Source organism: Dromiciops gliroides, chromosome 2, assembly GCF_019393635.1.
Source record: "Dromiciops gliroides isolate mDroGli1 chromosome 2, mDroGli1.pri, whole genome shotgun sequence".
In the NCBI taxonomy this organism is placed as follows: Eukaryota; Metazoa; Chordata; class Mammalia; order Microbiotheria; family Microbiotheriidae; genus Dromiciops; species Dromiciops gliroides.
The window spans coordinates 621648922-621662782 of record NC_057862.1 but is presented as its reverse complement, the minus strand read 5'-3'; the positions used below and the strand labels follow the sequence as shown (position 1 = coordinate 621662782).

The window sequence follows — 13861 nt, the reverse complement described above, 5'->3', positions numbered from 1 at the left end:
CCCGATCTGGGGTTTTCTTAAGAAAGATCCTGGAGTGTATGCCATTTCCTTCTCTAGCTCATTTTACAGATGAGGAAACTGAGGCATACAGGATTAAGTAACTTGCCCAGGGACAGCTAGCTAGAACAGCTAGATTTGAATTCTTGAAGATGACTCTTCCTGACTCTAGGCTCAGGACTCTATCTACTGTGCCATTTTGCCCATAGCAAGTAGTAAGTGTGTGTTGGATTGAATAAGCAGCCTTGGTATTTTAGGGTGGCTCAGTTTTCTATTAACTTCCAATCTTGGCTTGTATCTTTTTGTAATCCCTATGGCCCAGGGACTGCTTTCATTAGTTATATAGCCCTCAGGTTTGTGACTCGTTCCAGTTCTTCACGTTGTGCCTATTATAGGTAAGTAGAAACATCCACATGAATACTCTCCCATTAATGTCCTCTTCCTGAGCCAATACCTCTACTAGAGATGCCCATGGCACTGGGAAAGGCCTTGTGCAGAAGGTGGGGTTTGAGCTGAGCCTTGAAGGCAAGCATAGAAGCCAGGTGGTAGAGCAGAGCAGAGAGAATTCCAGGCATGGTGGATAGCTGGTAAAAATGTATTGAGTCAGGAGCTGGAGTGTTCTGTGCAAGGCACAAGCTCAGATGCAATGTATATTCTGAAAGCCACAAAAGTCCACCCGCTCTGGCACCTGGGCATTTATTTCTGTTATGAGTTATGTCCCCTCCATTTAAGTTCTTCCCTGATATCTCCCTAGGATATGGAGGTGCCTCTGGGTGTACCAAGGTCAATGAAGGCAGGACCTTTGGCAGGTCCTACCAGCTGAAAAAGGCCTGGAGTGCGGGCCTAGCAACATACTGTGTGTCTGCCACCTGGACCAGCCTAGCTAAGTGCAGGGAGTCTCATCTCCCTCCAGAAGTGGGGCCATCGAAATGGAAATGTTTTCTGCTTGTGGCTAGAACTGTTTTCTAGGGAAATATGGAGGAGCCACATTGCTTTTGTTTTCCTATCTGTAACACTTAGTGTAGCACTCATAGTTTAGGCATTTAATTGCTTTATTGATTGACGAAATCATGACTTCTTGGAGTATTGGATAAGTCTTTTGTAAGTCTGTTAGAGTTTTATGGCAATCTAGGGCCTGGTAGCTGTAGGACAAGTCTGGCCCAAGGGGGTCAGGACGGAAGGTTGGTCTCACAAAAGGACAACAGGTCAGATGGGTGGTAGTTGAGGTCTAGAAAGGTAGACAGGATTAGTGGATTTTCTGGGTCAGGTAAACAATAGTTATACAGTTTAGGAAGGAAACGTACTAAGGGTTTGTTTATGATAGAGGCTGAAAGCTATATTTGGCCTGCTCTAGGCAAGATTGTGTAGAACTGAAGTCCCTTGAGGGCAAGGAGCCTTTCATTTTTACCTTCCTTTCATAGAGCAACTTCTGGAACAGGATAGGGGCTTACTAAATGTTGAATTGAATGGAATTGAACTGAATTTAATTGGCGCTGATGAGATTTTTCCTCTCTGGGAGCCCTTTGTCCCTTGGGCCCTTTATCCTTCAAATTAATAAAATCATATAGAAGTGGAAATGACCTAGGAGGGTTCCTAAATCAATCTATCCTTGAGTAGTAATGGCCTTTGAAACATCTCTGAAGACCTCAAGTGATAGGGATCTTACTATTTCTCAAAGCATTCCCTTATACTGTGAGACAGTTGTTATTGTTAAGAAGTTTTTTCTTATATTTTTTCTTACCTAATTTCTAAATATTATAGAAGGGGCAGCTTGGTGGTGGAAATAGAATGCTAGACCTGCTATCAGGAAGACCCAAGTTCAAATCCAGCCTCAGATACTTTCTAGCTATGTGGCCCTGGGCAAGTCACTTAACCTCTGTCTATCTCAGTTTCCTCAACTGTAAAATGGGGTTAATAACAGCACCTATTCTCCAGGATTGTTGTGAAGATCAAATGAAATAATAATTGTAAAGTGCTTAGCCCAGTCAGTGCCTGACACATAGCAAGCATTACATCAATATTATTACTACACAACTCGCCTGAGTAACTTCTATTGGTTGCTCCTAGTTCTGCTCTCTGAGACCAAACAGTACAAAATGAATCCTTTCTCACAACAGTCTTACATCAAATATGGATAACTACTCCTTGAGACACCCTCACTGATTGATGAGTGCCTCTCTAGCATCTACTTTCTTGAAGCACCATGTGATTCACTTCACTATTGGTTCAACTCACTCTCTGGTCTGCTCCTACCTCTCATGCCACCTCCTTCCTCTTGTGGGAATCCCCCTGCTTTCCAGCTCCCCTTCATGTTTTATTTTCCTCTGTGATAATAAAAATTTCTGGAGGGCAGGGGCTGTCTTGTATTTGCATTTGTATCCTTAGTACTTAGGACGAAATTTGGCACAGAGTAAGGACTTAATAACAATGTTTTACCTCTTCAGTCCTTTCAGTTCTTGAAGGTAGCTATCATGTTTCTTCTAAGTTTTCCTTTTTCCATCCTAAATATCTCCAGTTATTTTAAGTGATATTCAATCCTCCTATCTTATTAATGCCTTTTTTTTCTCAAGGCAATGAAGGTTAAGTGACTTGCCCAGGGTCACACAGCTAGCAAGTGTCAAGTGTCTGAGGCCAGCTTTGAACTCAGGTCCTCCCGAATCCAGGGTCAGTGCTTTATCCACTATGCTACCTAGCTGCCCCTTCTTAATGCCTTTTTAAAAACGTGGAGCCCAGAAATAGACAAAATTTTCAGGCTGTGGTCTAAACAAGATAGGATAGCAAAATAAATACATCTGGGGGCAGTTAGGTGGCACAGTGGATAAAGCACCAGCCCTGGATTCAGGAGTACTTGAGTTCAAATCCAAACTCAGACACTTGACACTTACTAGCTGTGTGACCCTGGGCAAGTCACTTAACCCCCATTGCCCTGCAAAAAACAAAAAAACAAAAAAATAAATAAATACATCTTCTTTGAACACTTTTTTTTTTAATGCAACCAAAGATCACATTTACTTTTTTTTTTTTGGTCCATTATGGAATACTATTAACTCATATTGACTTGGTAGCTTACTAAGACCTTCAGGTCTTTTCCACTGTGAACTGTACTGCATAGGCACTAAATTGTTGAGTTGAATTCTAGTAGTATCTTCTTGCACTCTGTATTGAGGCAGGACCCCACACTTCTCTGCTGAATGCGTTCCTTTTAGAACCTGGTTTCAGATCTCAGTTCAGTTACCTGCTTTCCATGTGACATTGAGCTAATACCTTCCATTTCCTTGGCCTCGGTTTCCTCCTCTGTAAAATGAGAGAACTAGATGAGGTGATCTCTAAGGCTCCTGAAGCTCTAGATTCTATCAAGCGATACTAAATGATCTTCCTCAGCTTTGGAAGTATTTTCTAAAAAAATCTTTTCACCAGCAAGGGTGATTCAGAGAAGGGTCAGAGGGACTCTACACTGTCCCTCTTTTCTCTTTTCTCCCTCCACAGTATTCACCCCTCCTCCCCATCTAAAAACCATGTTTAGCCATGTTTAGATTTCAGAGAGAGACACACAGAGACACACACAGAGACACAGAGACAGAGAGAGAGCGAATTTCGGTAGGACCTCCTGTAATTTACTCTTCCATTCAACTTTTAAGCCCTGTAAAAGATTATGGAATTAAAGTTACAAGGGCTTGGGGGAGGGGGGGAGGGGAGGGAGGGAGGGACTGTAGATTGAAGAGTGGAAGCCACTTTGAGAGATATAGCCCTTACCCTGGAGAGGAGCTGAGAAGCTCTGGGTTAAGTGAGACCATCCAGTGTGGAAAGAATTAGTGATCATCCCTCTGTTTTTAACTAGGGGCTCAGACATCTGGCAGTGATTTCATTAATGTGTTACTTTTCAGGTCTAGAATAACAGCGTAGAATGTATAAGATTTTTCTTAATAAACTTCGAAACTCTATAAACCCCCATGCCAGCATGTTCCAAAAGGACATAGAATATGAGCTAGAAGGGACCTTAGGGCGCACTAGATTAGAAGACACAGGACCCGGATCAGAATCCCTGTGCTGCTGCTTAATAATCTTATGATTTTGGACAAGTCACTTCGTCTCTATGTGCCTCAGTTTCCTCAAGTCAGGTCAAGAAGCATTTATGATAATATGCTAGGCACTGAACTAAGCACTGAAGGTACAAAGAAAGGCAAAAATAGTTTCCTCATCTAAAAAATGAAGTGGTGAAACTGGTTTCCAATATCCCTTGTAGCTATAAAAGTCTATTCAGGTCCTCAGAGGAATCAGTCTTATAAAAAGAAATGCATTATTGAGCTCAACCCCCTTCATTTTGCAGAAGAGGAAGTTGGAGCCCAGAGGGGAGGAAAGCACTTCACAGTCTTAGGCATGACCTGAGATCACCTAGTAGGGCATTTTAAAATGAATAAACACATCCAGTTTTCACTCTAAAATCACCCTGTGTCTTTCATATCCTTTTTAGACCTTTAAAGTACCATAGAATTAGCATCATTATCATTATTACAAGTAGTGATTATTTCATTCTTTGTGCTTGTATTCCCAGGGCTTAAAACATTGACTGGCATATAGTAAGGACTTAATAAATATTTGTTGATGGATCAATAGCAATAGATAGGTAGATAATAAATAAATGCATGTTTCTTGTTGATCATCACTATCATCTACATAGTTCCTTGCAGAAGTGGAAGAAGTAGTATGTGTAATGGTAAGAACATTGGATCTGAAGTCAGAGGATTTAGGTTCAAGTCCTGGCTCTGATACTTCCTGACTGTGTGACCTCAGAGAGATCACTGCCCCTCTCTGAGATTCAGTTTTCTTCTCTGTAATATGTGAGTTAGAATCCTTTTAACTATTCTTACCCCGCAGGCTGTAGTGAGGGAAGCAGCTCATGAAATACAGAAAAGTGTTACAAAAAGGTGAGGTATCAAGATCTTATGACTTCAGTGGATTAATAGATCCTAGTCCATCCATCCAGTATGCAAACTGTTCATCTGTTATCTCTTTCTTTTTCTACATTAGGGAGGGAGCTTTGCAAGTAGAGGGGGAGGCTTTCCTCAGTTGCATATATTTGAATATATAAAACAAAGCACAATATTAAGTATAAGCATTTATTGTAATTATTTTTTATTATTTTTTTAAAATTACTATTGTTCCCAGAGATGATATGGAATCTTATGATAGCACAGTGCTTGGAACGTAGTAGGCACTTGATCATAATAGCCAGCATTTATAGAGAATTTTAAGGTTTGCAAAGCACTTGCCCAATATTATCTCATTTGATCCTCAAAACAATCCTGGAAGGTAAGAACTATTATAATCTCATTTTACAGATGGGGAAACTGAGGCACAGAGGGAATTTTTTAAAAATGACATCTATGGTCACACAGCAAGTGTCTGAGGTTACATTGGAACTCAGGACCTTCTAACTTCAAGTCAAAATGCTTGTTGAATGGAAAGCAGGCCCCAGGGTCTATTGTTCCTCTGATATCTGTTTGCATTGTAACCCTGGGCTAATGACTTAACCTCTCAGTGCTCCAGGCAACTCTATAAGTAAGACTATAAGTTGATGAACTGCATTGGAAAAGGGAATTTACTCACCAGGAGTTCCCCATGCCAATGAAATCACAGGTTTAGTTAAAACATACATACATACATCCACACATACATCCACACATCCATACATACATATATTCATACACACATCCATCCATACACGTGTATAATTATTACAACTGTCCCCACAGAGACAAAATGCAAAATCGAACATGGTAAATGCTTAAATATTTGTTGAATGAACGATTTATGTGAGTTTCTGTATATCAGAGAGACATAAACAAAAAGGATTTGTTTGGATTAGATTAAAGCTGACTGAGACAAGTACAGATAGAGAAAATAATACACTTATGTATAAGACACATGGTAAAGAATTATCTTTTTTTTTTTTTTTAGTCAGGTTTAATCAGGACCCAAGAAAATGAGTTCCTCATATCTCCATTGCCAGTGCTGCTAGCCCAGGAACACAACTACACCTCCCCCACAGGCCACCATCCTCATGTACTGTACAAAAGAACAGCAGAGGAGAAAATCCAGCGGTATCAGGGCTTCCCTGGATCCAGTCTGCCTTTGCCGGCTCATCCCCGAAGTCACAGCCCCCAGGAGGCTCCAAGCCTAGAGAAGCCTTCTCAGCATCGAAGGGTGCAAAAGCAGCACTTTTGTGGAAGGCGCAAGAAATGTATGTAAGGGAACATTCTCTTGTTCTAGTTTTAAATGTGGACCCTGTACAGACGTGTCTGTGTTTGCTTAAGGGCAGACAGCAGTGCTGACAGGGCTGGGAGTGGGGCTGCTTGTTTAAAATGGGACTAATCCCACTCCAGGGAATCCATTAGAAATTGGGAAGGAAATACAACAAATACAACTGTATGACAAACATTTATCAAGTATCTACTGGGCCATGCCTGAGGCCGATAGAAAGTTTAGATAAGACCAATCCACAGTCCTTGTGTTAATGAAGCTCACAGTCTAGTAAGAGAACAAACACAGATATGATAATATAAAATATTACATAATTAATCTCATTAGAGAAGTTAAAAACACAGATTGGGGAAGGATATTAATGAAGGAAAAGGCTTAAGGCCAAAAGTATAGGAATAAAACCCAAACCTAGACCTCCTGGGAAAAAATTTGGGTGATCATTTTTATTTACTTATTCATTCATCCATTTATTTATCTGCCTATCTACCCATTCATTTACTCATTTATTTATTAATTCACTTGTTTATTTTGTTGTGGGACAAATATGCACTTGGACAAGTTGTTTCTCCTCTGTGCCTCAGTTTCCCAATTTGTAAAATGAGTGTGTTGGACAAAATTATGAGGAAAACATAGTGGAGCCATGTTCATCATCTTCAAATATTTTAAGTGCTAGCAGTCAATCAGTCAATAAATGCCTACTAGGCAACAGGCACTGTGCTAAGCACTGGGGAACACAAAAAGAGGCAAAAGACATTACCTTCTCTCAAGGGACACACAGCATAATGGGGGAAACGAGGAACAAACATGTATACAGATGTAGGATCAAAAGGGAATAATTAAAAGAGGAAAGACACTAGAATTCAGAGGGATTGAGAAAGGCTTCCTGTGGAAGAGGAGATTTTAGTTGGGACTTGGGGGACAGTGAGAGAAAATTCCTAGAGTTGAGAGAAAACACACAGGAGGCCAGCATCACTGGAAGGAAGAATACCTGGAAGGGAGGAACATGTAAGCAGACTGGAAAGGTGGGAGGGGGCTTGGTTAGGAAGGGCCTTGAATGCCAAGCAGAGGATTTTTTATTTACAACTACAGCCAATTTGTTGAGTATCTACTGTGCAGGGTCTTATGCCAGTTGCTGAGGGAGAGAGAAAGTTCAGATAAGACACAGCCTCCAGCCTCAGGGAACTCACATTTTTACTGTTGGGATACAACACAAACCCAAATAACTCTAGTTTTACATTGCATGATAAGGGTCAGCACCATGGTACAATACAGAGTTGAGATGGGAGGGGACAGGGTGTTCCCAGTTACTGGAATGAGGAAAGTCTTCTAAAGGAGATTATATTTGATTTGGGCTTTAATGAATAAGAGGTCATTCAACAGGCAAAAAGGGAGATAGGAGAGGGTGTCCTGGGCATTCAACAAAGTTCAAGGTATTATTATGGGTCCAGTTTGCCCAGAACATAGAGATCATGGAGGGGTATAATATGAGAGAAGGCTGAAAAGGTTAAGTGGTGTCAAGTTTCAGAAGGACTTGCATGCTAGGCAAAGGAGTTTGAACTTTATTCTGTAGGCAGTAGGGAGTCACTGAAGATTTTTGAGCAAAGGAGTGACAACCAAATCTCTGTACAAGAAAGAATATTCTGATATTGGTCCAAAGGATGGATTGGAGAAAACCGAAATGAGAAATCATGTAAAGAGGCTATTGTGGTAGTCTAGTCAGACATGGTAGGGACAGGTGGAAAAAAATATGGTAGAGATGGTATTGACTGGACCTAGTCAATGATTGCATATGAGAGTCAAGGAGGAAGTATTAATGCCAAAGTACTAAACATGGGAGACTGGATGGTGCTTTTTGGTACCACACCCAGAAATAGTGAAGTGATTAAGAGACTTGCTCAAGGTGACATTGGGGTAAGCATTAGAGGCAGAGTCTGAACCCAATTCCTCTGATTCCTGAATCAGGTCTACAATAGTACTGCTTTATAGAGGTTGCAATTGATGTTGGAGTAGTAAATAAAATCACCAAGGGAGAAGGTAAAGAAAGAAAAGAAGAGAACCCAGAGCAGACCCTTGGGGAATGCTGACCTTAAAGCAGAGATTCTTAACCTGGGGTCCATGAACTTGTTTTTTAATATATTTTGATAACTGTATTTTAGTATAGTTTCCTTTGTAATTCTTTGTATTTTATTTTATGCATTTAAAAACCTGATTCTCAACTTATTCCACTGTCTCAAGTTGTCTCCATCATTTCTTTCTTTCTTTCTTTCTTTCTTTCTTTCTTTCTTTCTTTCTTTCTTTCTTTCTTTCTTTCTTTCTTTCTTTCTTTCTTTCTTTCTTTCTTTCTTTCTTTCTTTCTTTCTTTCTTTCTTTCTTTCTTTCTTTCTTTCTTTCTTTCTTTCTTTCTTCCTCTCTCCCTCTCCCTCTCCCTCGCCCTCTCCCTCTGCCTCTCCCTCGCCCTCGCCCTCGCCCTCGCCCTCTCCCTCGCCCTCTCCCTCTCCCTCTCCCTCTCCCTCTCCCTCTCCCTCTCCCTCTCCCTCTCCCTCTCTCTCTCCCTCCCTCCCTCTCTCTCTCCCTCCCTCTCTCTCTCTCTCTCTCTCTCTCTCTCTCCCTTCCTTCCTTCCTTCCTTCCTTCCTTCCTTCCTTCCTTCCTTCCTTCCTTCCTTCCTTCCTTCCTTCCTTCCTTCCTTCCTTCCTTCCTTCCTTCCTTCCTTCCTTCCTTCCTTCCTTCCTTCCTCCCTCCCTCCCTCCCTCCCTCCCTCCCTCCCTCCCTCCCTCTCTCTCTCTCTCTCTCTCTCTCTCTCTCTCTCTCTCTCTCTCTCTCTCTCTTTCTTTCTGAGGCAGGATGGATTTTTATACCTGCTGTTCAGCAGCATATGGTGGTGGTTATGAGGCTTGAGGCTTCCTACAACAATTCCTCTTTCCTTTGGAGGTGTGCTCCTTCCAGACCCTCTGCCAAAGTGTCTTTGTCTCTTTACAGATGCCCCCAAGCCTCCCACAGATGATACCTATGTAAGGGTAGATGAATACATCAGCACTGGACGGCTTAGAAGGTCTGCTGGGAAATCCGAGAGAGGCCTCAATGTGGAAACTCTTGTTGTGGCTGATAAGAAAATGGTGGAAAAGCATGGCAAAGAAAATGTGACCACATACATCCTAACTGTAATGAATATGGTAAGTCCCAGCATGGACTGACACCAAACTTTCGACCTCTGACTGCTCAGTGGTATAGTGGATCAAGCACTGGACCTGGAGTCAGGAAGATGTGAGTTCAAATCTGGCCTCATGGGGGCAGCTAGGTGGCACAGTGGATTAAAGCACCAGCCCTGGATTCAGGAGGACCTGAGTTCAAATCCAGCCTCAGACACTTGACACTTACTAGCTGTGTGACTCTGGGCAAGTCACTTAACCTTCATTGCCCCACAAAACGAACAAACAAAAAAGCCCAAATCTAGCCTCAGACACTTACTAGCCGTGCCTGGGCAAGTCACTTAACCACTGGCTGCCTCAGTTTCCACAGCTGTAAAATGGAGATAATAATAGCATCTACCTCCCAACTTCATTGTGAGGATCAAGTGAGATAATATCTTTAAATTGTTTAGCATAGTGCCTTGTACATAGGAGGTACTTAACAAATGCTTGTTTTCTCCCTCTCTTTTTACCTTTTTCCTTCTTCCCCCATCCCTTCCCTTCCTTTTCTTCACCTCCATTTCTCCACCATTCCCACTTGCTTTTCCTTCCTTCCTTCCTTCTTTCCTTCCTTCCTTCCTTTGTTTCTTCCTTCCTCCCTCCCTCCTTCCCTTCCTTCCTCCTTTCCTTCCATCCTCTAAAAAGGAAGGAGTTTGAACTGCAGAAGATTCATAAGCATAAAGATATTAGAAAATATATCTTGATGAAACTATATTTACCAAAAAATGGTAAGTCCATAGTCTCATTGGTGTAGGTGCTTCCTACATCAATCGATCGATGAATTAGAAAGCATTTATTAAGTGCCTACTATATGTCAGGCACTATAAAGGCCCTAGGATGCAAAAACAACAAAATAATCTCTGTTCTCAAGGAGCTTACAACCCATCTATTTGAATGCAGATTAGAGCAGCTCCATGCTTTTGATTCTATATTTTTGCATGACTCCTCTGTACATGATGAACCCACCATGCCTGGAGGCCTTCTTCTGAGTTTTCATACATGGCAAGCTACCTCTATAGTTCTTGGATTGTCTATGGATTATTCCTCATTCTTGCTTCGTGACTGGTCTATACCCCTTCCAAATCACAGATGATGAAGATATGGATGCTACTGAAGAAAAAAAAATGTTAATATTGTACTCTACTTTTAGACATGAATCTGCCAGAGATTTTCAATTAATTTAACATTAATCAAATATTGAAATCATTTTTGGCTTAGAGAGAGAGAGATCCAAAGTGGTCTACTTCCCCCATCTTCGCCAATAGTCAATACAAATTTATTAAGAATCTATGTAGCAGATGCTAGGGATATTAATTAAAGAAAAAAGAGTTCCTACTCTCAAAGAGCTTACAGTCTAATGGAGGAAGACAATAAGCAAAAGAAGGCTGACGAGGTGGGAAGGGAAAGGGTGCTCTGTGCCAGGACTTGGGGGAGTAGTCAGGGAAGTCCCAAAGTAGTGCAGCCAGCTGAGAAATGAGGCATCTGAGCTGAGCTCCCTCCTTCAGTGGAGGTTTTGCAGGATGCTAAGATTTTTTTCCCTCAGTAACAAGTTCCATGGGACATGGTGGAGAAGTCAGAGAAGTCCCCAAGTTACAGTACAGCCAGGGGGACATGGATTTCCAGCCCAATATTCCTTAAAATAAAGTTTATAAGCATCTTTAAGCAGAATCCTTTCATCTCTCTGGACCCATTTCACTACTTTGCCCAATAAATGGTTGTTTATTAGGAATGTTGTAGATGAAATTCCTGCTCAGATTGGACTAGATAACCTCTGTAGACAGTCTAGTTCTTTCCATGACAGTATTTCAATAGAGGTACAAACTACTGAGCTTTACTTTCAAGGCCTTCCACAATCTGGCTTCAATCTACCTTCTCAGACTTTTACTATTTCCCATCATACAGCTAAACAGACCAACTTGTCATTTGCTATTCTTATTCTACCTTGTCCTATATCTGTACCTTACTTAAAAGACCTGAGTTCAAATCTTTCCTCAGTTATGTGACCCTGCACGAGTCACTTAATCTCTGTCTGCTGCAGTTTTCCCATCTGCAAAAGCAAAGGTAATAGTAGTACCTATCTCCCAAAGTTGTAGTCAGGATAAAATATTTGCAAAATGCTTTGCAAAGCTTAAAGTGCTGTGTACGTATGTATGTATAAAGCTATTATTCTTTGTCCATGTGTATTAACTCCCTACTAAAATCCAAAGTACTTGAGGGAAAGAATTGTCTTATTCATCCACCTACCCACCCACCCACCCATCCATCTAGTCATTCATCTATCTATCTCTGTCTCCATCTCATATATCCCTCACCCTTCAACATACATCTTAGTAAATGTTGAACAAATCAATGCATACAACAACAGTTTTGATTTCTGATTTTCAGCTGTAAAATTTATTCTCATATTTTGATATAAAGTAAATGATTTTTTTCTTTACTCTTTGGGAAAAGTTTGTTTTTTCTTACTGGATTTTTTTGTGTTTTTTTGTTATTCAATCAGGTTTCCAGTCTTTTTAAAGATGGTACCATTGGAAGTGACATAAACATTGTTGTGGTGAGCCTCCTCCTTCTGGAACAGGAACCTGTAAGTGGCAGGACATGGCCTTATCTTATTCTGCTAGATTGTAGGCTCCCTGAAGGTAGAAACTCTCTCTTAGACAAATAGTAGAAAGGATAGCGACTTCCTCCCCCCAAGGAAGCATGTCCTTAATTCTTAAATCCCATAACCACTGAATGACTGGGGGAAGTGGATAATAGCTTAGGGACTTTCAGATATTCTTCCTCATAGCAAAGAAACATTTTAGTAGGAAATTTGTCCAAAGCATGGCTGATGACTTCAGGCCTACTGGCTTTATTTTTATTTATTTATTTATTTTAGTGAGGCAATTGGGGTTAAGTGACTTGCCCAGGGTCACACAGCTAGTAAGTGTTAAGTTTCTGAGGCCGGATTTGAACTCAGGTACTTCTGACTCCAGGGCTGGTGCTTTATCCACTGCGCCACCTAGCTGCCCCCAAAACATTATTTTTAAAAGGGGCCTATAGGCTTCACCAGACTGACAGTGGGGGCTTGACACAAAAAAGGTGAAGAAACTACACTAGACCAAATTTTTTTGAACTGTGGATTGCAATCCCATATGGAGTCACATAACTGAATGTGGAAGTCACAAAATATTTGGCAGTCAATGTTTGATTTCTATACCTACTTGGGGTCATGTAACATTTTCTTAGGCAAAAAGGGGTCACAAGTGGAAAAAGTTTAAGAAGTCTTGCACTAGGCCAAACTTGGACTCAATAGGAATTTCCTCTTTCAGTAAGTTAGTAAATGTTTATTAAATGTCTTTTTTTGTGCCTGATGCAATGCTAAGTGCTGAAAGTACAAAAAGACGTAAAAGATAGTGCCTATACTCCAGAAGCTCACAGTCTAATGGGGAAAACAACTAGCAAACAAACATATACAAATGAGTTATATTACAGGATAAACAGAAAATAATTAAGAAGGAGAAGGTACTAGAATTAAGTGGGGTTAGGAAAGTCTTCCCATAGAAGATGGGATTGTAGTTGGGCCTTAAAGGAAGCCAGGGAAGTCAATAGGGAGAACATTGTAGGTATGGGAGACAGGCAGAGAAAATCCCTAGACCCAAGAGATGGAGTGTCTTGTTTGTGGAACAGCAAGGAGCTAGCCCCAGCCAATGGGCTGTCCAATTTCTTCCTGGTGCTCTCCAAAGTGGCAGAGTTCATTACTGCCTAAAGCAGCCCATTCCACTTTTGGACAGAAAAGATATCAAACTATTAACCTCATATAAAGTTTAACACGTTGTCTTAAAGTTATGGGTCTGTGTGTTTGGGGAGTGGGAGAGGATGTGGTTCTGCCTTGTGGCATCAGCAAGCAGCATGGAGTCATGGAAACAGCAGGCGTTTTGAAGTCACAAAGAGCTCACTCCAGCTTTCATGTGTTTTGTCAAACTGGGAAATAGCATTTGGCTAAACAGATGTCAGAAACATCAAAATGTGCCCCTACCAAATTTGACATATTTCTTCTGGAAGCTATATAAAAATACATTTTATAGCCTTAGTTGAGCACGTCTTTGAATTTAGCTGAATTCAATGCAACCCACATTCATTAAGCCCCTACTATGCATGGTCTCTTCAGTGTGGATATGCTCTCCAGAATGCAGTAGAATATAGTGGAAAGAGCTCTAGCTTTGGAGCCAGAAGATCTGGGTTCAGATCATGCCTCCAATTGCTTTCCACTTAGGTTACCCTGTGTGAGTCTTAGTTTCTTTATGCTTCAGTTTGAATAGGTCATGTTGGAATTATTATTACTTTTTCAATTACATACCAGGGCATCTTCGTTTTAATTCTTTCCTCTAGCCTTATATTAATTTTGGTCTTTGCTCAAAGAAGTTGATGCAATGAA

General features: G+C 41.0%; 1 protein-coding gene across 1 annotated transcript in view; it reads left to right on the top strand.

Annotated features, from left to right (window-relative positions):
• ADAMTS18 (ADAM metallopeptidase with thrombospondin type 1 motif 18) overlaps positions 1–13861 on the top strand; it is a 187818-nt gene that overhangs the window by 68673 nt on the left and 105284 nt on the right. Inside the window, exons 5-7 of the mRNA XM_043981146.1 lie at positions 5956–6238; positions 9236–9429; positions 11945–12028. Coding sequence (XP_043837081.1) covers positions 5956–6238; positions 9236–9429; positions 11945–12028 — 561 coding nt within the window. The remainder of the gene's footprint in view (positions 1–5955; positions 6239–9235; positions 9430–11944; positions 12029–13861) is intronic.